Source organism: Chenopodium quinoa, unplaced genomic scaffold (genome assembly GCF_001683475.1).
Source record: "Chenopodium quinoa cultivar QQ74 unplaced genomic scaffold, ASM168347v1, whole genome shotgun sequence".
NCBI lineage: Eukaryota > Viridiplantae > Streptophyta > Magnoliopsida > Caryophyllales > Amaranthaceae > Chenopodium > Chenopodium quinoa.
The window spans coordinates 1,684,796-1,707,521 of NW_018743946.1; the positions used below are offsets into that span (position 1 = coordinate 1,684,796).

The 22,726-nt window shown below is 38.3% G+C and overlaps 1 protein-coding gene across 1 annotated transcript; it reads left to right on the forward strand.

Moving 5' to 3' along the window:
* The first annotated feature begins 15,412 nt into the window (after positions 1-15,412).
* Positions 15,413-17,746, forward strand: LOC110689045. Its single transcript, XM_021865791.1, has one exon. The coding sequence runs from the start codon at positions 15,413-15,415 to the stop codon at positions 17,744-17,746; it is 2,334 nt and encodes a 777-aa protein (XP_021721483.1).
* Positions 17,747-22,726: the final 4,980 nt, after the last annotated feature.

Consider the following 22,726-nt stretch of genomic DNA (forward strand, 5'->3'; position numbering starts at 1 on the left):
AATTAAAATCAGTTCTATCTTTTTAAAACACTTGGTCTATTCCAAATTGAATTCTTTATCTTTTCTTTATTAATATATGCAGGGAATATTTCAAGCATCCCATACTTGAGCCCCACTGTGATCATACACTTAAGCATGGTGGCGTTCAAAGAGAAGGAAGCTAAAGTAAAAGAGTCACCAACAAGTTTTAGGAACTTGTAAACCGTTCACAGGGTGAAGGTTACACCCCTTCACGATCCATGAGATCGCTAACTCCATAGTGTTCTGGAACCATGACTGGATATTCGGGGATGAAGGTACAAATCCAACTTAAAAGAGATTGAACCTGCCCTAAAAATAGGCCTCTAATTTATTCTTCTTATTCATGTGTGTTTTCTGACTAACATGCAATCAATAGGTTTATCCTAAACCTGTTTAATCTATGTTAGTTGAATATTAATGCACAAACAGAACTATTATTGACAATAACTTGAATTATAATCATATTAGCCTAAACAAGATTATTAATTATCTTATTAAGAGTGATTTCAAGTACAAATTTCCTTTAAACATGCATAAAAGGCGTGATCAAGCAATAAAATAATATAAATATATCAAGCAACATAGTCATAACAACAATCATCATCATCGTAATATTCAATCTCAATAAAGCATATAAATAATAGCAAGGTCCTAGGCATGATACTAACAAGATTAATTAATAACAAACCCTACCATGTCACTAAACATTAAATATCAAAGCTTTATCCCTTACATGATACTAACATAATATAAGAAAGAATAGAAAGCATCATAAAAACATACTTCCTTCGTTTTTTATTATTGCACCATAGGGGTTGGATACAAATATTTTGGTAGTGGAAAAAAGTAAGAGAGAGAAAGGTAAAAATACAAAATTGCCCATGTGACATATTGATAAATTAAAAAGTAAGTGTGAAAAAGCAAGGGTATGTTAGGTATTTGTAGTGTGAACACAAATAATATTTTTCCTAAAGAGGAAATGGTGCAATATTTGTGAAACTTCCTAAAAAGGCAAGTGGTGCATGCAATAATAAAAGAACGGAGGAAGTACATGATATTAGAAATTTTAGTTATTAGGAAAATTTGCAAATTGGAGCCATTTAAAGTTTGTATTTTGCAAATTGCAGCCATTTAATTTTTTTTTTTGCAAATTGCAACCCAAAATTCGTATAAATTGTAAATTGCAGCCCGATTCAATTTTTTCATCGGTTTACATGTTGAAAAATCTTCGGTTAAGGTTTTAGGGGTCATTTTATTCCTTAGGACCCTATTTGGGCATGGAATTAGCAAAAAAATAACGTAAGTGTCTCATATTTATAGTTTCCCATAAATCGATACATTGTTGTTACGCAAAACGAGATACTTACGTTATTTTTTTACTAATTTCGAACTCAATTTGGACCCCTAAGAGCTAAAATGGCCCTTAAAACCTTAATCGATGATTTTTCTACTTGTAAACCAATGAAAAAGTTGAATCGGACTGCAATTTACAATTTATATGAACTTTTGGGCTACAATTTGCAATTTTATTTTTAAATGGAAGCAATTTGCAAAATACGAACTTTAAATGGCTACAATTTGCAATTTTTTTCTAGTTATTACCCTAAACATGATACTAGGAATCATAAAGACATCCTAACATGATATTAGAAATTAAAATAATCATAGCAGCATGATTTCTATATCAAAATAATAATCAATTAAATTACTTACTTGGATGCCTCGTATCACTTTCTAATAATGAAATACACGAGTTAGTAACTTCAAGGAAAATATAAACAAACAATTAAAATAAATAATTGAAAGAGAGTTTTGGGACCAAACCCTCATAAATTATCAGCCTTTCAAATCTAGGGAGAAGGCAACTTCAAACTTGGCTAGGTGTGTCTAGAACTAATGTCTGCAGAATTTTGTAAAAGGAAAGTTTAAAAAAAGAATATTGAGAGAGAAAGCTTCTAGCTTTTAGAGAAAGAGAATAGAAAATTGTTGATGATTGTGTATGAATCAGAAAACGGAGGTCTAGGACCCTATTTATAGAAAAATAGTCCGAAAACCGATCGAAAAGAAATCAAGTCCCATTCGTAATAAAAAACCTCCTGTTGCGAACGACAGGAGTTAGCGCCAGACCACTAGCGCCAGGCGACAGGCTCGTCCTTGCACTGAGTCAGAAAATAAACGCGCTTTGCACACAAAATCCTCTTCTTAATATGATTAAGCAGCAAATTCCGTGTTTATCAAATTAAAATCGGGTTTATCATAAAACACTTATTTTATTCCAAATAAAACTCTTTAAAATAATAATTATCAATCCTAATTCCATTAGAATTAAAGAGAACCTTTTAGATTTTTCTAGAAGAATAAAATCAATCCTAATAAGTTTAGGAATAATAATTAATAGGCCCTCCTCTAGAACATTAGGCCACATGTAAAATTCATTTGGGCCCAATTTAGTGTTTGGCCATAAATTCCTCATTATTCATCGAAATTGGGCTAATAATATATCGTTGGAAAACACTTTTTGAGCCCAATCCAACTACACTATTATTGGACCCTTATCATTTAGCAAACAAAATTGGAATGACTAATTTCATAAATAGAGTATATTTTCGAAAACAGAAAGAGAGATATTTTAATAAAAACAACCGCATCACTAGATTTTTCACATTTTCACTTCGTTCGATGATAAAATGACTTGAAAGGTATTCATCATTGAGTTTGGTTTTTGGGAGACACATTTGGGTGTCTACAATATAAAAATATAATTATTAATCCTAACTCTATTAGAACTTAAAATAACCATCTAGATTATTCTAGAAAATTAGAGCAATTCCCAATAACTTTAGGAATGACAATTAATGGGCCCTCCACTTGATCATTGGGCCATAGAAAATCATTTTTGGGTCTAACTTAGTATTTTGACCATAACTTCCTCAATATTCATCGGAATTGGGATTATAATATATCATTGGAAAGTTCTTTTCAAGCCCCATCCAACTACACTATTATTGGACCCATATTATGGATCAAACTAAATTGGACTCGACATTTTCCATAAATAAGTTATAAAAAGAAATATTTTTGAAATTAGAAAGAAGTACTTTTATTAAAAACAGGTGCATCACAAGTCTCTTTCATATTTCACCTTGCTCGATAATCAAATGACTTGAAAGATATTCATCAATGGGTTTGGTTTTTGGGGAGACAAAATCAGGTCTCTACAATCGTACCTCTTTTTTGAGTGGTTTTTTATATTTTCCTAAGAAACCATATTTCATACATAACTGATATCTTTGTCTAAGAAACCATTTAAGTGATTTAAATTGTGTCTCATAACTGGTTACGTACTTAGGCCTATTCTTTGATCGTGACCTATTCCTTAAATGTTCCTTCTGTCCTCTTATTTTTTTGTTCAATTGTTCCTCTTGATTCTTAACACCGAAGGACCATCAACATTCTCTTTCCCCTCATCATTCCTACCTTTCCTAAGTTTACTCAAGATAGGTACTATTAAGCAATTTTTATGAGTATTGAAAAACTATTTTCCTGTTTTTCTTCTTTATTGGAACCTTTATTTGATACAGAGGTACTAATTTAGTTCATTAGGGATGGTTTCTAACCTTACTAACTCAAAATGGAAGGATAAGCACATGATTGACAAAGAATGTAATGAAATTTCCTCACTCCTTCCTCAACTTTTGCTTGTGAAAAGGACTTTAATTTGGACTGCTTATTTATAAGTACGTGCTTTATGATCTTCCTTAGTGATTCTATCAAGAGTACTCTAAGGAAAATTTGAAAATTACCACCATCTATAGTAGGCAAAATCGGAATTACCACCTCAAGTTTTTATTATTATTATTTTTTTAAACATTACCACCTAGTTTTTTCCAAAAGTTTTTAAACTCCCACCAAATTGATGAATGACGTTATCACGGGGCCCAGTTTTGCGTTTTCCCTCTCTTTCCCTCTCTCCTCCCTCAAATTACCCTATTTCCCTTGCCTTCCTTTCTATCTCTTCTCTCTCCTCTTCAATACCCATTACTGTACTCTCACCCACCTAAATTTAGAGTTAAACCCTAACATTCTCATTAGCTTTCAATCTTTGTCCTTTTTTCTTCTTCTAAAAAAGGCCTTTGTACAGTAGTTTCTCTGAGCAAAAGAGAAGTGGGGGGGGGGGACCAAATGACAAGCCAAATCAAGTGCATTGTAGAGGGTGGACTTGGAATTTAATGCTGGTATTGAAAGTCAGCGAAGAAACAGGCAAAGTGAAGGTAATTTTTTGTTTATTTTTGTTTTTGTAAATGACAGTGGTAAACCCTAGAATTCGTACTCAGTAAACACATGCAATTGGTTGATAACTTTGCATAATTATCTCTTTTGAATGGAATTAGTTGTTAATTGGGGTTTATTAATTGTTAAATTATTGTGTGGATTGATAAAGTTTAGTACTTTGATGCTGTTGTTAGTAGCGAGTTCTATGTTTGGTGATTAAAAAATGAGTCAGGGCAAAATTAATTAATGCTTTGTTGCCTATGAATGTTGTTCTTTTTTTGTGCCTTGTTGACAAAATGTGATTAAATTACTACTTGTTTTGAATTCATGCAGTATGGCCAGCAATATATATAACAAATTTGTTTATATTAGGATTAAAGTAGGAGGTGGGTTTGTAACAAAGGTACATAAGGGTAGGAAGGTTGTTGAATATGAAGGTGGTTGGTTGTATTTAAAAGCACAAGTGAATGTGAAAACCATGAGAGTGTTAGAGTTGAGGCATAAGTTGAGGGTTTTAGGATAGGTGAAGTGTGTGTGTAGACACCCAAATGTGTCTTCCCAAAACCAAACCCAGTGATGAATACCTTTCATGTCATTTGATTACCGAACGAAGTGAAAGTGTGAAAATTCTAGTGTTGCGGTTAATTTTTAATTCTTTTGTTTATCTTTGTTTTTGAAAACCTATTTTATGAAAATAGCCAATCTAGTTTGGTTAAGTCCATGAAAAGGTTCCAATAATGGTGTAGTTGGGTTGGGTTGGAAAAGATCTTTCCAACGATATATTATAAGCCCAATTCTGATGAATAATGAGGAAGTTATGGCCAAATTACTAAACTGGGTCCGGTTTGATTTTTATATGCAGCCCAATGATCTAGAGAAGGGCCTATTATGATTTATCATTCCTAATGCAATTAGGATTGATTATAGTCTTCTAAAATCTTCTAGAAGGTTGTTTTAAATCCTAATTTGATTAGCATTGATAAATTGACTTTTAAGAGTTTTAATTAGAATAAAAGAAGTGTTTTTAAGGAAATCACAGTTTTACCCCCTCATATGCTTAAATTTTATCAAAATAAGAAAACGTGTGTAAAAACTGATTACAACGCCGCAACTATAGTATGTCGCCTGGCGACAGACCTGATGTCGCGGCGACATACCAGGCGTTTGGCGACAGTGTTGGTGTCTAGCGACAGCTCTGTCGTCTGGCGACAGGCGTGTGTTTGGCGATAGCGTCGTGTTTATTCTTGTCGAAACTCTGATTCTTTTTTATCATATCCGAATGATTTTCGTTACAAATAGCCTCTTAGACCTCCGTTTTCAATCACCAACTCTCATCAATAAATTCTTGATATTCTCTCTCCTTTCTAAACAAGCTTTTTACAAACAAAATTCCGCATTCACAAGATCTAGACACACCTAGCATAATTCGAAGTTGCCTTCACCCTAGACGTGAAAGGTTTGATATTTCTGAGGGTTTGGTCCCAAATCTCTATTTCAATTAATTATTTAATTGTTTGATTTTACATTTTCCTTGAAGTTACTAACGTGTGTATTTTGTTATTAGAAAGAGGTACGAGGCATCTAAATAAGTACTTTAATTGTTTTATTGATATTATGATATAGAAATCATGTTTAGGATGTTTTATCGCTTCCTAGTTCATGTTTAGGATGTTTTTCTTAGTATCATGTAATGATGCTTTTCTTAGTATGATGTTTAGGGTGACAACAATAAGTTCCTTATATCAATTATGATTTATGTGATGCTTCCTATTTTCTTTCTTAATAACATGTTAGTATCATGTTAGGGCTAAATCTTTAATTTTTAAAGCTTAGTGATATGATAGGGTTTGTTATTAATCTTGTTAGTGTCATGCCTAGGATCTTGCTATTATTATGCTTTAGCGTTGATATGATTATTTTAATTATGATTATAATTTTTATAATTATTATGATTATTATTATGTTGCGTTATATATTTATTGTTAGAGGTGGCCAGTGGGCCGGGTTGGACCCAGCCCACCCTAACTCGCACGGCTGGTGGGTCACGTGGGTCCGACCCGGTTTCAATCCGGCACAGCCCGGCACAGCTCGGATTTAATCCGGGTTGTGTCGTGGGTCCAAAATTTTCGACACAACCCATTTCAACCCAGCTCAGTTTAACCCGTTTGATTCGACCCAAATCGCACAACCCGTTTTGACTCATTTAATTCGACACACCTAGCCCGTGAACCCACCTAACCCGACCCACCTGGCACAACCCAGCCCGCACGGCCCACCCGCACGAATGACCCACCCAACCCGCACGAGCCAACCCACCTAACCCGCACGCATGACCCACCCAACCCGCACGCATGACCCACCCAACCCGCACGGCCGGCACAACCCGCACGGCCCGCACAACCCGCACGGCCCGCACAGCCCGCACAATTCGCACGACCCGCACGGCCTAACATCCATTTTAAAAAAAAACGGCTAGTTTTTTGTATCTAACGGCTAGTTTTTTGTATCTAACGGCTAGTTTTTTAAGTGTATGATCATCCATTCTATTTTTCCTATAAATACCAATTCCATTTCACTCAAATTTCCACACAAATTCAAGCTTTCTTTCTCTCTTACTTAAAAATTCTTATTGTTCTCAAATTCTCAAGTGTTATATAGAGTTATATTTTTGTTAAAAAAAATCTCCTTAATATTATTATTAGTATTCTTAAGATTCTAAAAAAAAAATTTCTTCTCCATATTATAATTAGTAATCATACAAAAAAAAAAAGAGCTCAAGAGGAGGAATGGGAAGGAGTCAAAGTGGTGGTCGAAGTGGTAGCCAAAGGAGTGGTGGTGCAAATTTTTCGTATGAAATTAATACGGAAAATTTAAACCAATTTGTCAATGAATATGGAGATTATGGTTTAGGAGATAGGCAAAATATTCAAACGTCTCCACCACAACATTTCTCCCACGAGTCCCACCAATCATCAAGTTCAACTATGCCACCTCCATCGCAACCAACATCTCAAGGTAATTTCTAATTAAATTTTTATTGTTATGAATATTTAAAAAAACTATTATTAATGATTATAAAGTTAGTTTAGTTTCCAATTTTCTATGATTTACAATTAGTTAATTACCATGAAAAATGCGTTTAAATAAGTATAATTAAAATATTTAAAATTTAAAAGCTTATTTTCATGAATAGCATTTAAAAATTAATTTTAATAATTTGATTTATGAAAGGTGGTGGCGGTGAAAGTAGAGGTCGAGCACATTTTTCTTGGGTGTGGAAACATTTTGAACGAGTTGAGGTCACACCCCCGGGATGGCAACCTGGTCAACCAAAGAGGTTCACGTGTACATGCCTAGTTTGCAAGGCGCTAGGTGCAAATGTCAAGTCATATAATTGGAAAACGGGAGATGGAACCGGAACCTTGAGTCGGCATTTGCAAAATAAACACGACTTGTTCGAAAATGGCCCCCGTCCTTCGGGGGGTGGCGTCCAAACACAATTGGGTGGATACATGAACCAACCCGGCGGAGGTACACCTTTCATTTATAATAAAGATAGAATGATTGATGAAATGAGTACTTTAGTTATTGCTAATGAATACCCTTTTAGTTACGGTGAAAATGCAAACGTTGAGCATTTTAATAAAGTTGCATTACAACCTGCATTTACTCGTGTCCCCCGAAATACCCTAAGACGTTATACACAAACTTCTTATTATAAGTATAGGAGTGGTTTGATTGAATTATTTCGTACTTTTGATGGTCGTGTTAGTTTTACAAGTGATACATGGACTTCTAGTTTTGGCGAACCTTTTCTTTGCATTACTGCTCATTGGGTGGATGATGATTGGTTTATTCAAAAACGTTATACTATGTTTTCAAGCTATGGAAGAAAGGCATACCGGTTTTAACATCAAAGTTCGTATTTTGGATTGTTTAAAATAATTTCACTTGAATAATAAAGTTTTTTCTTTGTCTCTTGATAATGCAACTGCAAACACAAAGTGTATTGACTATTTGAAAAATGACTCCGAGTTGAATTTGTTGTTGGGTGGTAGTCTCTTGCATGTTAGATGTTGTGCTCATATTTTGAATTTGTCTGTTCAAGAGGGTCTCGCTGAGTTGCAACCATTGCTAAACCCAATTAGAACAGTTATAAAATGGATTAGGATTACTCAGTCAGTTAGAAGAAAGTACATAGCTATGTGTAAAGAGAGAGGTCTTAAGAAAAGACAATGGTCTATTGATACCCCTACCCGTTGGAATTCTACTTTCAAGTTGTTGAGTGATGCTATAAAGTATCGTGATATTTTGACCCAACTTTACAATGAGACTCGTGTTGATCCTACTGAGTTAATAACCGAAAGTCATTGGACTAATGCTTCTTTTGTTCGTGATGTTTTAAATGCTTTTGATAGTGCAACTCATATTTTCTCTTATATTTATGAGCCTAACGTTCATTTAGTAATAATTGAGTGTGTTAAAGTTGTTCACACCATCGAAGAGCATATGAAGATTGATGGACTTCGTCCCGTTCTTGATAGCATGAAACGTAAGTGGCATACTTATTTTAGTGAATTTCCAATCATTTATGGAATTGCTGCTATTCTTGACCCCGGTGTCAAAGCTGAAGGTTTGGAAAATCTTTTAGAATTTTATTATACAAGTTTAAGTATCGATTATGATGTTAGTGAATATATTAACAAATGCAAATCTGTTTTGGGAGACCTTTATGATCATTATGCATCTATTTATGGTTTTGATTTGGCAACACCAACTACTACTAGCACTTCCGATTCTAGATTTGGTTTTCTTGATAAAGTTATGAAAAAAAAAACACAAAGCATCTACATCATTCTCATCATCATCTTCTTCAACACTTGCTATTAATGATTATTTGTCATATCAACATGAGACCAACAACAACTTTCAAATTATAAAATGGTGGCAAGAACATAAAAAAAGTTTTCCTATATTGGCGAGAATTGCAAAAGATATACTTGCAGTTCCCGCTTCATCTGTTGCTTCCGAGTCTGCTTTTAGTGCAGGTAGAAGAGTGTTAGATGAAAAAAGATCTCGCTTAACTCCGGAAAGCATTCAAATTTGTGTTTGTAAGAAAGATTGGGATCAAGCTGAAAGAAGAACTCAAGGTTTAAAGGAAGACGAAGACGATGAAGATGATCCTGTGATGATATTGGAGTCGTCAACGGATGATGCAGCTTCCGGGGATGATGATGCAACAAACATGGGTGGCTAGAAAAGTCTAAATCAGGTACGCTAAGAACTACGTGGGCTTTGATTCTTTCGGGATACGTAGGCAACTTATTTTTCGAAAATTACAATTTAATTGCAAAATTAAATTTTAGTTTTCTAAAGATAGGTCCAAGCCCCCCCCCCCCCCCCCCAAATTTCAAAAGAAGTACAATATAAGAACTACGCTGGCTTTGATTCCTTATTTTATAATATAAGGATACGTAGGCATCTTAATTAAGAGCAAGCCATCAAATTGTTAATTTTGTAAAAATTAAAACACCACACAACCCACCCGACCCTAACCCACGAACCCACCCGACCCTAACCCACAAACCCACCCGACCCTAACCCACCTAACCCACAAACCCACCCGACCCTAACCCACTAACCCACCCGACCCTAACCCACCTAACCCACAAACCCACCCGACCCTAACCCACTAACCCACCCTTCGACCCACCCTAACTCACTAACCCACCTTGACCCGTCTAACCCACGAACCTAGCTCGACCCACCCATGACCCGTCTAACCCACAAACCCAGCTCGACCCACCCACGATCCGTCTAACCCACAAACCCAGCTCGACCCACCCACGACTCGTCTAACCCACGAACCTAACCCTGGTGTGTCCAACTTCTCCGACCCAACCCACGACCCGTCCCACCCTACCCTACGTGTGTCGTGCCGTGTGTCATGAAACCCCAACCCGCGACCCACCTAACCCTAACCCAGCTCGCACGACTCGCACGGTGGACACCTCTATTTATTGTTATTGCTTGATCACGCCTTTTATGCATGTTTAAAGGGAATTGGTACTTGTAATCACGCTTAATAAGATAATTAATAATCTTGTTTAGGGTTAATTTGATTATAATTCAAGTGATTGCCAATAATAGATTTATTTGTGCATTAATATTCAACCAACATAGATTAAATAGGTGTAGGGTTTCAGACCCTGTGAAGCAGCAACAAATGGAGTAGAGGCCTATTATTAGGGCAGGTTCAATCTCTTTTAGGTTGGATTTGTACCTTCATCCCCGAACTACCAGTCATGGTTCCAAACCTATTGGAGCTAACGATCTTCTGGATCATTAAGGGGTGTAACCTTCACCCTGTGAACGGTTTACAAGTTCCTAAAACTTGTTGGCGACTCTTTTGCTCTATCTTCCTTCCCTTTGGATGCCACCATGCTTAAGTGTATGATCACAGTGGGGTCCAAGTTTGGGGTAATGCTTGAAATATTCCCTATAGTTTTTGGCGACTCCACTGTGGAGGATTTCTATTTCAATTCCTAAAATTTATTTTGGCAATTATTTAGAATGAATGGATGAGACTCGAAAAGTTCTAAGTATTTCATGTGCGTAATTTTGATTAACATTATTGTCATATGCATAAAAAAGATCTCATTGAAAAGACCATCCGTAATGAGTTAAAAACATAGGAATTTTTACACGTAGGAAATTTGAGGAATATCTTTCACGACTAGGATCGAAATAATGCTGCAAAAAACTGGAAAATTTTATCGAACACAGAAAGTTGTTAAGGCATGTAGGAATTGGCGTGTAGAAGACAGAGTTTGTCGCCGATAATGTGTCTCTATCACCGAGCGACACTTCTGTCGCCAGGCGACAGGGCTATATTGCGGCGACGGTCTCTGTTGGCTAGCGCTGTGTTCTTCCAATACCGAGCCAGAAATACGAGTTCAAATTTTGACCAGTTCTAGCACTGTTGGCTTGATTCTACTTCCTGATTGAGTTTTTCTCACTTTTCTAAAACCCATATGTGTTCTACATATGGACATAACCCTCTGGGAATTCATGCTCCATCTACCTGATTGAACGCTCTGTGCAACAAAGGGTACATCCGAGAATGTAGAATTCACCAAACCATGGAAGCGAGTTTGTAACTCACGGGGTCCCATCCACTCGCGCCAACCCTTCAACAGGTAAGGCTTTTGCGCGGTGCATCCAGACTCATAACCATGGACCCTCTTTGACTAACCCATATCCCGTACTTTAGAGAACTAGAGCCATGGTTAGGTTGCAAACTCATTGCATCATGTTGTGACTACTTGACTACATGTGCATCTCTTACTTGTGCATATTTATTATGTGACTAAACTAACTGTTTGGTTTGACTTGTGTTTGTAAATAAGTCTTAATAAACTAACCAATAACTAAAGGGCTTTGCTTAATTAATTAATTTGAGCTAAAAAAAATAAACTTAAAATCGAGTCATAGTTACCGGATTTTTATTCCCGTATACTGCACAAACGTCAACTTGTTTTGGTCATAGCTTGAGTTCTGGGAAAAAATACGAGTCGTACATATGGATTTGTAGCCCTAAGTTTTATCTTTAATTTGGCGTTGGTTTCATCCCAATCAATGTCATAGATCAAAAGTTATGACTAAAATACCACAACCTGTCCAGTTTAATGCATATACATGAAGTCTTAACTTAGTCTTTGCGTGAGTCTAGTCGCATAGTCTAGCCACATAGTCATGACACGAGTCTTAACATGTCATCTAAACTCACTAGTCTTATCAAACACTTTGTATATGTCACCATGACCATGTCTTAGGTTTATGCATGAGTCGTTTTCCGTCATTTGAGTTGGGGGTACATTCTATTCCTAATTTTTTCATATCTCTCCATCTACATCATATTTTCCATTTCCCATATCACAATATTCATTCTTCCAACCTCCTTCCATCTATTTCATGTTAAATAGAGTTTGAGTCAAATAATTCCAGTGAATATCCCTAATTTCCTTTTCCATAATACTTGGTCAAGGAGAGAAGGGTGATTAATCAAGGACAACCTTTTTGTTCAAGTTCAACATTTTGATAAACCAGTGAGTTGGAAAAGGAAAGCTAAGAAGACAATGGCGAGTCAAGAAGAAGTCAATGAGCTCAAGAAGCAAATGGCTGGTGTTACTGAGTTGCTAAAGACCTTTACCCTCCAAATCAATGACCCAGTAAAGCAACAACAGATGGAGCTCATGCAAGAGAGCTTGAGCAAGATATCTAATGATTACAAGTTCCATGGCATTAGCTCGCAAGGGGTCTCAGTGGACAAGGAACTACTTCCGCAGAAGTTCAGTGCCAATGACATCCCTAAGTTTAAGCTAACTGATAATCCTTACTTTCATTTAAGGTCCTTTGAAACTATAATGAACATGAAAGGGATTGATAAGAATATTTTTCACTCTTTATTCTCACTATCTCAAACCATTTGTCAACATTGGTTTTTCTCCCTTGATAAAGAGAAGACCTCTACTTGAGATGGAATAAAATGCTTTCATTGATAGATATAAGTGTAATATTCAAATTAAAACCGATCATAGGCAACTTGAGATGCTAAAACTAAAAGAAAGTGAAGGGTTCACCTCCTTCTTCAACAAGTGGAGGGAAACTTCCGCTAACATGATCAAAGTCCCTACTGAAAAAGAATCCGTGAGGATGTTTATAAAAAAATTTACAAGAAAAGTATTCAAAGCACTTAAAATATCAAAACAACTTGAATACTTTCAAGGCCGTATATGACATAGGCAACAAGATCAAAGATGACCTCGCAAAGCAAAAAGCTACTAACAATAGCAACAACAGTGGCTGGAAAGGAAAGAAGAACGACAATCCTTCTTCTTCTGAAAACGCCCAATCTAGTAACAATGTTAGTACCTTTGATCTCAGTGAAGTCTTGGCCATGGATAACCAAGGATCTAAGAAGCAAATAAAGAAAGACTTCACTCCCATTGGGATGAGCTATGATGCCGCATTCGATCGACTCCGTACTAAGGGACTCATTACTCCCATTGGACCTGTTCAAGATCCTGCACCTGAAAAAAGAGATTTCCTAGTTGGAATCCAGATGCACATTGCAAGTATCATCAAGGTAGGGGACATACCACTGAGAGTTGTTGGAAGCTAAAAGAGGCCATCCAACATTTGATCTATAATAACAAGCTTGCCACACCTCCAGCTAGCAAGAAGAGAGAATGATGACACAAGGCGAGCTTCAAGGTTTCATGACCTCTTTTTCTATTTCTTTTTCATTCTTCCTTTCCCCAATAAGTCTAGCATAGGCACTTTCTATTTTCCTTAGATTTACTTTGTAAGACTTTTCTTTTTTACTTTTTAATTAAAATGAGCATTTATTTCCTTACCTATGATCATTGCATTGCCAAAAAAATAAAAAAAAATAAAAAAAATTCCATGTCAAACTAAGTACAAGGTATACCAATGATTTGAGGCACCCCTTGTCCCCACATCGTACCACCTTTCACCCTTGAAATACACAATCCTTTTTTGATAAACCACTTTGAGCCTCGTCTAACGATAGACCTTTCATTTTTCAACCCATATCTACCTAACCTTGGGATGGGATGGTGTGCAACTTATGCAATTTTCAATTTTAAAAAGCTTGAGTGATTTCAAAAGATCAAAATAATTAAAATAGCAAAAAAAATAAGCAAAAAAATAAATAAAAGTGTACAAAAGAGCAAGCGTTCCAATGTCTTTGACATGAACATGTCTTTGATATGAACACGTCTCAGATTGTGTCTATTATCGAGTGCTCGGTACCGTGCCTGAGAAACATGAATGCCAAGTGAGTGATAGACCGCATGATTGAGATTGCCCACACTTATTAAAATAAAAAAATGCAAAAGCAAAAAAAGAGAGCAAAAAATAAAATAAAATAAAGAGCTCAAACGTGAGATGCCTCAAACATAAAAATATAAAGATTCAAAAGCAAGGTTGCACACCTTGGGGGCTTATATAGGGTCTTGAGCTTTTTTCCCTTTCTTCTTTAACCTTTAGCCTAACCACGTTACAACCCTTAAAAAGACCTTTTTGAGGTATACACACACTTATGCGAGGTTCTCGTTTGGCCTGATTCCTAACAGATACATAGGCAACCTCACATCGAGGTGCGGCCGTAATAAACATGCATTCATATTCACATTCTCACACTTACACCATAATCATGTCAAAGGATCTCCAATGCTCATCCTTATTCATTTACAGCTAGACTTGGGGGCTTGATCCCTACATTATTAGCCGACCCAGCCTAAGAGTCACCACCATTTGACTCTTTTTCAATATATTTTTTTTCCACACACTTAGCCCTTGCGGCCTAACCTTAGTGTCACTATCACACACATCACAGATACATAACCAAATATACTTCCCTTAGGAACCCTTTGTCATGAAATCTTAACACAACATTGAAGCATACTTCGTCATAACAAAATCACTCATCACAATCATTGCATCACAAAGTACGAAGTGCTTATCCTCCGTGCCTAAGTGTTAGAATCCAACCTCTTTATTATGTATTCTTCTTTATTTTCCTTGTATTTTCCCTTTTGTAATGTCTCTTTAGTCTTTCTTTTTATTTTCTAGGCTCTAGGGAGAATTATTGTGTTACTGTCATTTCAACGTTCACTTGTAATTCTCTACTAATGCAATATAAAGCTCTTTAGGGAGCGCATGGTTATTCAATCTACGCTCTCTACCCCTTTGCTATTGATTAAGACTTGTGTGTTGTTTAAGCCTTTATAGATATTGTGCTTACCTTGTTTTAAAGCATCCCCACCAAACCAAGAGACCCTCAAAAGACGCCCTCATATAGTCGGTTCCACTTGTGCCCGCTTCGAAGTATCGGCCGTCACAAGCCCCGACTTAGCACCCGTGGTTGACGAGTGCTTTCTTAAGATACCTTGGTCCGTGTTGCTGTGTGCTTTCGAACCTCACTTACTTTAGGCTTGCGTCCTTGTCGCTAATAGATAAGCGCGCGCCGCACGATCCGGTGTCAAAACTCTCGGACCGTTACAGTTGGTATCAGAGCCAAGTTGCTCGAAAAATGTCGCTCGACGATACGCCAGAATACTCATGGGAAGAACTACTTGCGTGGTTTGAAGGCAAGTCGGAAGAGTTGGAGGACGGACTAAAAGTAAATACTGCCACGATGTATTTAGTGGACGACGCCAAACTTTGGTGGCGCACAAAATACGCCGACATCCAAGCTAAGAGGACGTCGGTAGACACGTGGGAAGATCTAAAGAAAGAATTGATGGCTCAATTCTACCCGGAAAACACTGAGTTCGTTGCTCGCACCAAGCTTGCGACTCTGCAACACAAGACCTCCATTCATGAATATGTAAAAGAATATTCGGCTTGCATGTTGGAGATCCATGACATGTCGGAGAAAGACCGTTTATTCAACTTTGTGCGAGGTCCAAAAGATTGGGCCCAAAGAGAGATATGGCGCCAGAAAACCGATACCTTGTCAGGTGCTATAGCTGCAACTGAAAGGTTGATGGATTATTCATCGGAGAGGGTGCCTTACCAAAAGAAGGGAAACATGGGGTCAACTTCAAGTACCCCGAAGAGCACTAGTGGTAATTCTCAAACCAGCTCGAACAGTGTTGAGAACATATATAGGAGTGGGGGAGAGGACTCACGGAAGGGCGGAGTCGCGACATCCACAAACAGAGGTTGGTTTGCCAGCTCATCATCATCATGGAACAAACCCCTCACTTGCATACTCTGTCGCGGACCGCATAAATGGTTCGAGTGCCAGCACAAGGCGGAAATAGACAACCTCCAAAAGAAGTTGTCCTCGATGTCCTCAGAACCTACTAAGGGAGATGACAAAGAGGAGGACGTTGTCAGTGAAGAAGAACCCTCTAAGTTAGGGGCAGTGTATTATATGTGTGCAATGGAAAAAGAGACATCCGGGAACAAGAGCCGAGCCACCAGCTTGATGTACGTTGATGTCGTGATAAATGGGAAGAAAGCCCGGGCAATGGTTGATACGGGAGCTACCCACAATTTTGTCACCAAGCAGGAGGCAAACAGATTAGGCCTGAAGGCCGTGCATAGTGACGGTCAAATGAAGACCGTTAACTCTGAAGCTCAGCCAACTTTTGGGGTGGAAAGGAACGTGAACACGAAGATTGGGGAGTGGAGTGGGACTCTGGATTTCACAGTGGCAACAATGGATGATTTTGAGCTGGTTCTCGGGATGAACTTCCTACACTCCAGTAAGGCTGTCTCGATGCCCCACCTAGGGTCCTTACTTGTGACAAGCCGCCAACCATGCCTCTTGTGGATACACAACCAAGCAGAAGAAGGGAAAGAATTGAAAGGCCCCCTCCTCTCGGGAATGCAACTCAAGAAGGGGATTAGGAGGAATGAGCCTACGTTCCTCGCTACTCTCTCAATGAAGGAGGAAGAGGAGGAGGGGGACATTCCCGAGGTCATTAGTGAGTTACTGGGGGAATTTTCAGACATCCTCCCCAAGGAGCTCCCGAAATCTCTTCCCCCTCGAAGGGCCATAGATCACAGCATTGAGCTGGTGCCTGGTGCTAGACCACCCGAGAGAAGTCCTTATCGGATGGCCCCTCCGGAGCTCGCAGAGTTGCAAAAACAATTAGATGGGCTATTGGAAGCCGGATTTATCCGTCCTTCTAGAGCTCCCTATGGTGCGCTAGTCCTTTTCCAGAAGAAGCAGGTTGGGAGTTTGAGATTTTTCATCGACTACAGAGCCTTAAACAAGCTAACGGTGAGGAATCACTATCCAATTCCTTTGGTGGCAGATTTGTTCGATCAGCTAGGAGATGCGGTGTACTTCACCAAGCTCGATCTAAGGTCTGGCTACCATCAGGTTCGAATTGCACAAGGAGATGAACAAAAGACGGCCTGCGGTGCTGAGGAGACGACGTCATTATTCTTCAAACACATTGTGAAGTATTGGGGGCTGCCGCAAAGCATCATCAGCGATCGAGACACGAGATTCACGAGCATATTCTGGACGGAATTGTTTAGGCTAATAAGGTCCGACTTGAATATGTCTTCGAGCCACCACCGTCAATCTGATGGGCAAACAAAGAGATTCAACGGTCTCTTAGAGGAATACTTGAGACATTTTGTCAGCGCCAATCAGAAGGATTGGGTGAAACTCCTTGATGTTGCTCAACTTTGTTTTAACGCCCAGAAGAGCACAACATCCAACAGAAGTCCATTTGAACTGGTGATGGGCCAGCAACCTCTCCTGCCGCACACGATAGCAACATCCGAAGAGGGGAGAAGCCGCGAAGCACGAGAGTTCAAGCGAGAATGGCAGCAAAACATGGAAGTTGCTCGTGCTTACCTAGAGCGAGCATCGAAGAGAATGAAGAAGTGGGGTGACTAGAACAGAAGGCCGTTGGAATTTAGTGTGGGGGACATGGTGATGGTGAAAGTCCTGCCAGAGCAGCTCAAGTTTCTTCGAGGAAGGGATCGTCGACTGATCAGAAAATATGAAGGCCCCATCCGCATCATCAAACGGATTGGGAAGAGTGCGTACAAAGTTGAACCGCCTACGTGGATGAGGATACACCCAGTCTTCCACGTTAGTCGCCTCAAACCATATCATCCAGATGCAGAAGACTATAGCCGCAACAACATCACCCGCCCCAACATCAGAACCAGGACGAGAACCTCCCCAGCAACCGAAGGATGAAGCTGCTATTTCTTTTTCTTTTTGCGTGTAAGTTTGTTTGTGAGTCGTCAAGGTCGTCGACGTCTTAAGTGGGGGAGGATGTTAGAATCCAACCTCTTTATTATGTATTCTTCTTTATTTTCCTTGTATTATCCCTTTTGTAATGTCTCTTTAGTCTTTCCTTTTATTTTCTAGGCTCTAGGGAGAATTATTGTGTTACTTTCATTTCAACGTTCAGTTGTAATTCTCTACTAATGCAATATAAAGCTCTTTAGGGAGCGCATGGTTATTCAATCTAAGCTCTCTACCCCTTTACTATTCCTTTAAGACTTGTGTGTATTTAAGACTTTATAGATATTGTGCTTACCTTGTTTTAAAGCATCCCCACCAAACCAAGAGACCCTCCAAAGACGCCCTCATCTAGTCGGTTCCGCTTGTGCCCGCTTCGAAGTATCGGCCGTCACAAGCCCCGACTTAGCACTCGTGGTTGACGAGTGTTTTCTTAAGATACCTTGGTCCGTGTTGCTGTGTGCTTACAAACCTCACTTACTTTAGGCTTGCGTCCTTGTCCCTAATAGACAAGCGCGCGTCGCACGATCCGGTGTCAAAACTCTCGGACCGTGACACTAAGTTACCCAAATAATTTCATCATGGAGTCAACAATTGAGATAGCCTAGGATGAATTAATCCTTGTACAAAATTTGACTAAGCTCATTCAACATGCACCATCAAACACTTTGATTATTTTTTGCGTCTTTCTTTTTCGGGAGAAAGTCGACACCCTCCACAAAAATGACGGAAAATTTTTGCTTTTTTGCATTTTTCGAGTCAAGCACATAACATTACAATGCACACACGAGTCATGAGTCACGCGTGTCAACTCACCTTGAGTCGTGTCAAGTCAATGAGTCAAGCAACACTAAGCCTTAGCTCAACCCTAAGATAATTAAAGAAAATTCCCAACAAGCAAGAAAATTCCAACAAGCAATAAAATTCCTAGATTTTATGAGATTCTTCCAAGATGAGAGGAGTTACATAGGTCAGTAAATTAGAGATGAAGAGCTTTAATTTACAAAAGATTTGAGCGGATTTGGCTGAAAAGGAAACGACCAAGTTCAAAGTTCGGAGCGAAACTGAGCAACGAGCAGCAGAAGCAAGAGCAAAATAAGGAAGACCCGACTCCAGCTCCAGATGACAAGGTTGTAGCCTGGCGACAACATTTCTCTCCTGGCGACAGAAGCAAAGTGTGGCGACACATTTTCCAAGCAGGCGCTAGTGCGGCGACACAATGTGTGGCCCCCATATTAGTTTATGCGGGCCTAGTGTAGAAATTTCCGGATTCCTTGGTACTCCAATTAGCCCCTCTAAGCAATTTGACATGATTTAGTAATCGGCTTGGTTACAATCACATTAAGTGATCGACCTGACAAAAGATCATCTCATTTAGCTTAAAGCGCCTTAGCATTGGCTCATACTGGTTCACAAAGCAACAAAAGCGCCGACGCACTGGCATAGCAAAAGCAAAATTCAAGCAGCATTAAGGATCAACATGCGTTGGTCTTCGGTAGTTTCCTTTAGAATATTATCGCAACAACTGAGGATGACTTCAAATGAAGTTATCTTCGACAGCATTCACTAAGATTGTGGACGTTGTCACCAAAGATTTGAGAAGATAGCACGAGATGGGCGGTCTTCGACAGCTTTCGCTATGAATGTGGACGTTGTCACCAAAGATTTGAGAAGATAGCACGAGATGGGTGGTCTTCGACAACATTCGCTAAGATTGTGGAGGTTGTCACCAAGATTTGAGAAGATAGCACGAGATGGGCGGTCTTCGACAGCATTCGCTAAGATTGTGGAGGTTGTCACCAAGATTTGAGAAGATAGCACGAGATGGGCGGTCTTCGACATCATTCGCTAAGATTGTGGAGGTTGTCACCAAGATTTGAGAAGATAGCACGAGATGGGCGGTCTTTGACAACATTCTCTAAGATTGTGGAGGTTGTCACCAAGATTTGAGAAGATAGCAAGAGATGGGAGGTCTTCAGCGACATTCGCTAAGATTGTGGAGGTTGTCACCAAAGATTTGAGAAGATAGCACGAGATAGGCAGTCTTTGACGGCATTCGCTAAGATTGTGGAGGTTGTCACCAAGATGTGAGAACAGCGGTTCGTGATGAGGCGGTCTTAGACGAATTTTGCTATGATTGGGAGGTTGTCACTATGATTCAAGAAAAAGGCTCGAGATGTAGCAACATTGATCGATGGCGTTCCCTAGCTTGTGGAAGGTTGTCACAACAACAAAATGCAACAAATCGGTTACCTACAGAGACGTGTGCTCGACAGTGCAAGATACGCGTTTCTTAACTCTCTTATCTGTTTAACTAACGCTAATTTGCAGGTATCGGCGTTACAAGAATGATTTAGGATCGCAGAACGTTCTGAATCATTCTCCGTCCCTATCGATACTTTGACTATTGTTTTCGAAACTCGCGTTTCTCCAAACTCAGTCAAAGTGCGGGCTTTTGTAGACACCCAAATGTGTCTCCCAAAAACAAAACTCACTGATGAATACCTTTTATGTCATTTGATTATCGAACAAAGTGAAAGTGTCGAAAGTCTGTGTTGTGGTTAGTTTTTAATTCTTTTCTTTCTCTTTGTTTTTGAAAACCTGTTTTATGAAAATAGACAATCAGTTTGGTTTGGTCCATGAAAAGGGTACAATAGTTGTGTAGTTGGGTTGGGTTCGAAAAGATCTTTCCAACGATATATTATATGCCCAATTCCGATGAATAATGAGGAAGTTATGGTCAAATTACTAAACTGGGCCCGATTTGATTTTATATGCGGCCCAATGATCTAGAGGAGGGCCTATTATGATTTATCATTCCGAATGCAATTAGGATTGATTGCAGTCTTCTAGAATCTTCTAGAACGTTCTTTTAAATCCTAATTTGATTAGCATTGAAAAATTGACTTTTAAAAGTTTTAATTAGAATAAAAGAAGTGTTTTTAATGAAATTATAGTTTTATCCCCTCGCACACTTAAATTTTATCAAAATAAGAAAATGCGTGGAAAAACTGATTACAGTGTCGCAACTATAGTTTGTCGCCTGGTGACAGACCTGGAGTCGCGGCGACATTGCTGGCGTCTGGCAACAGCTCTGCCGTCTGGCGACAGACGTGTGTTTGGCGACAGCGTCGTGTTTTATTCTTTTCGAAACTTTAATTTTTTTTTTTGTCATATCCAGCTGATTTTCGTTATAAATAGCCTCCTTAGACCTCCGTTTTCAATCACCAACTCTCATCAAGAAATTCTTAATACTCTTTCTCCTTTCTAAACTGGATTTTTACAAACAAAATTCTAAATCTACAAGATCTAGACACACCTAGCATAATTCGAAGTTGCCTTCGCCCTAGACGTGAAAGGCTTGATATTTCTGAGGGTTTGGTCCTTAATTTCTATTTTAATTATTTAATTTAATTGATTGATTTTATATTTTCCTTGAAGTTACTAATGTGTGTATTTTGTTATTAGAAAGAGGTACGAGGCATCTAAGTAAGTACTTTAATTGTTTTATTGATATTATGATATAGAAATCATGTTTAGGATGTTTTATCGCTTCCTAGAATCATGTTTAGTATGTTTTTCTTAGTATCATGTTAGGATGCTTTTCTTAGTATGATGTTTAGGGTGACAACAATAAGTTCCTTACATCAATTATGATTTCTGTGATGCTTCCTATTTTCTTTCTTAATAGCATGTTAGTATCATGTTACGGCTAAAGCTTTAATTTTTAATGCTTAGTAGCTAGGGTTTGTTATTAATCTTGTTAGTATCATGCCTAGGATCTTTCTATTATTATGCTTTAGCGTTGATATGATTATTTTAAATATGATTATAATTTTTATAATTGTTATGATTATTATTATGTTGCTTGATATATTTATTGTTATTGCTTGATCACGCCTTTTGTGCATGTTTAAAGGGAATTGGTACTTGTAATCACGCTTAATAAGATAATTAATAATCTTGTTTAGGGTTAATTTGATTATTATTCAAGTGATCGCCAATAATAGTTTTGTTTGTGCATTAATATTCAACCAACATTGTTTAAACAGGTTAAGGGTTAACCTAATGATTGCATGTTAATCAGAAAGCGCACATGAATACGAGAAGAATAAAGTAGAGGCCTTTTTTTAGGGAAGGTTCTTTCTCTTTTAGATTGGATTTGTACTTTCATCCCTGAACTTCCAGTCTTGGTTCCAGACCTATTGGAGTTAAAAATCTCTTAGATCTTTAAGGGGTGTAACCTTCATCCTGTGAACGGTTTACAAGTTCCTAAAACTTGTTGGCGACTCTTTTGCTCTAGCTTCTTTTCCTTTGGACGCCACCATGCTTAAGTGTATGAAGATCGTGAGGTTCAAGTTTGGGGTAATGCTTGAAATATTTCCTATAGTGTGGTTAAGAGGTTTAAGGTGTGGTATAGGCTGCATGGAAGAACTCTATGGACAGGCAGGAATGAATTCAAGGAGGACTTGGATATTGACAGGTTTCTTGAGACAATAAATAAGATGGGAATTCTGGATATGTATGTTACATTTGAGCCTGTCTTGGAACTAACATAAGATGCATGCAGTTTGCAAAGTGTGTCATACAAAACTAAGTTGCTTCGCATAACCATAAATGAAC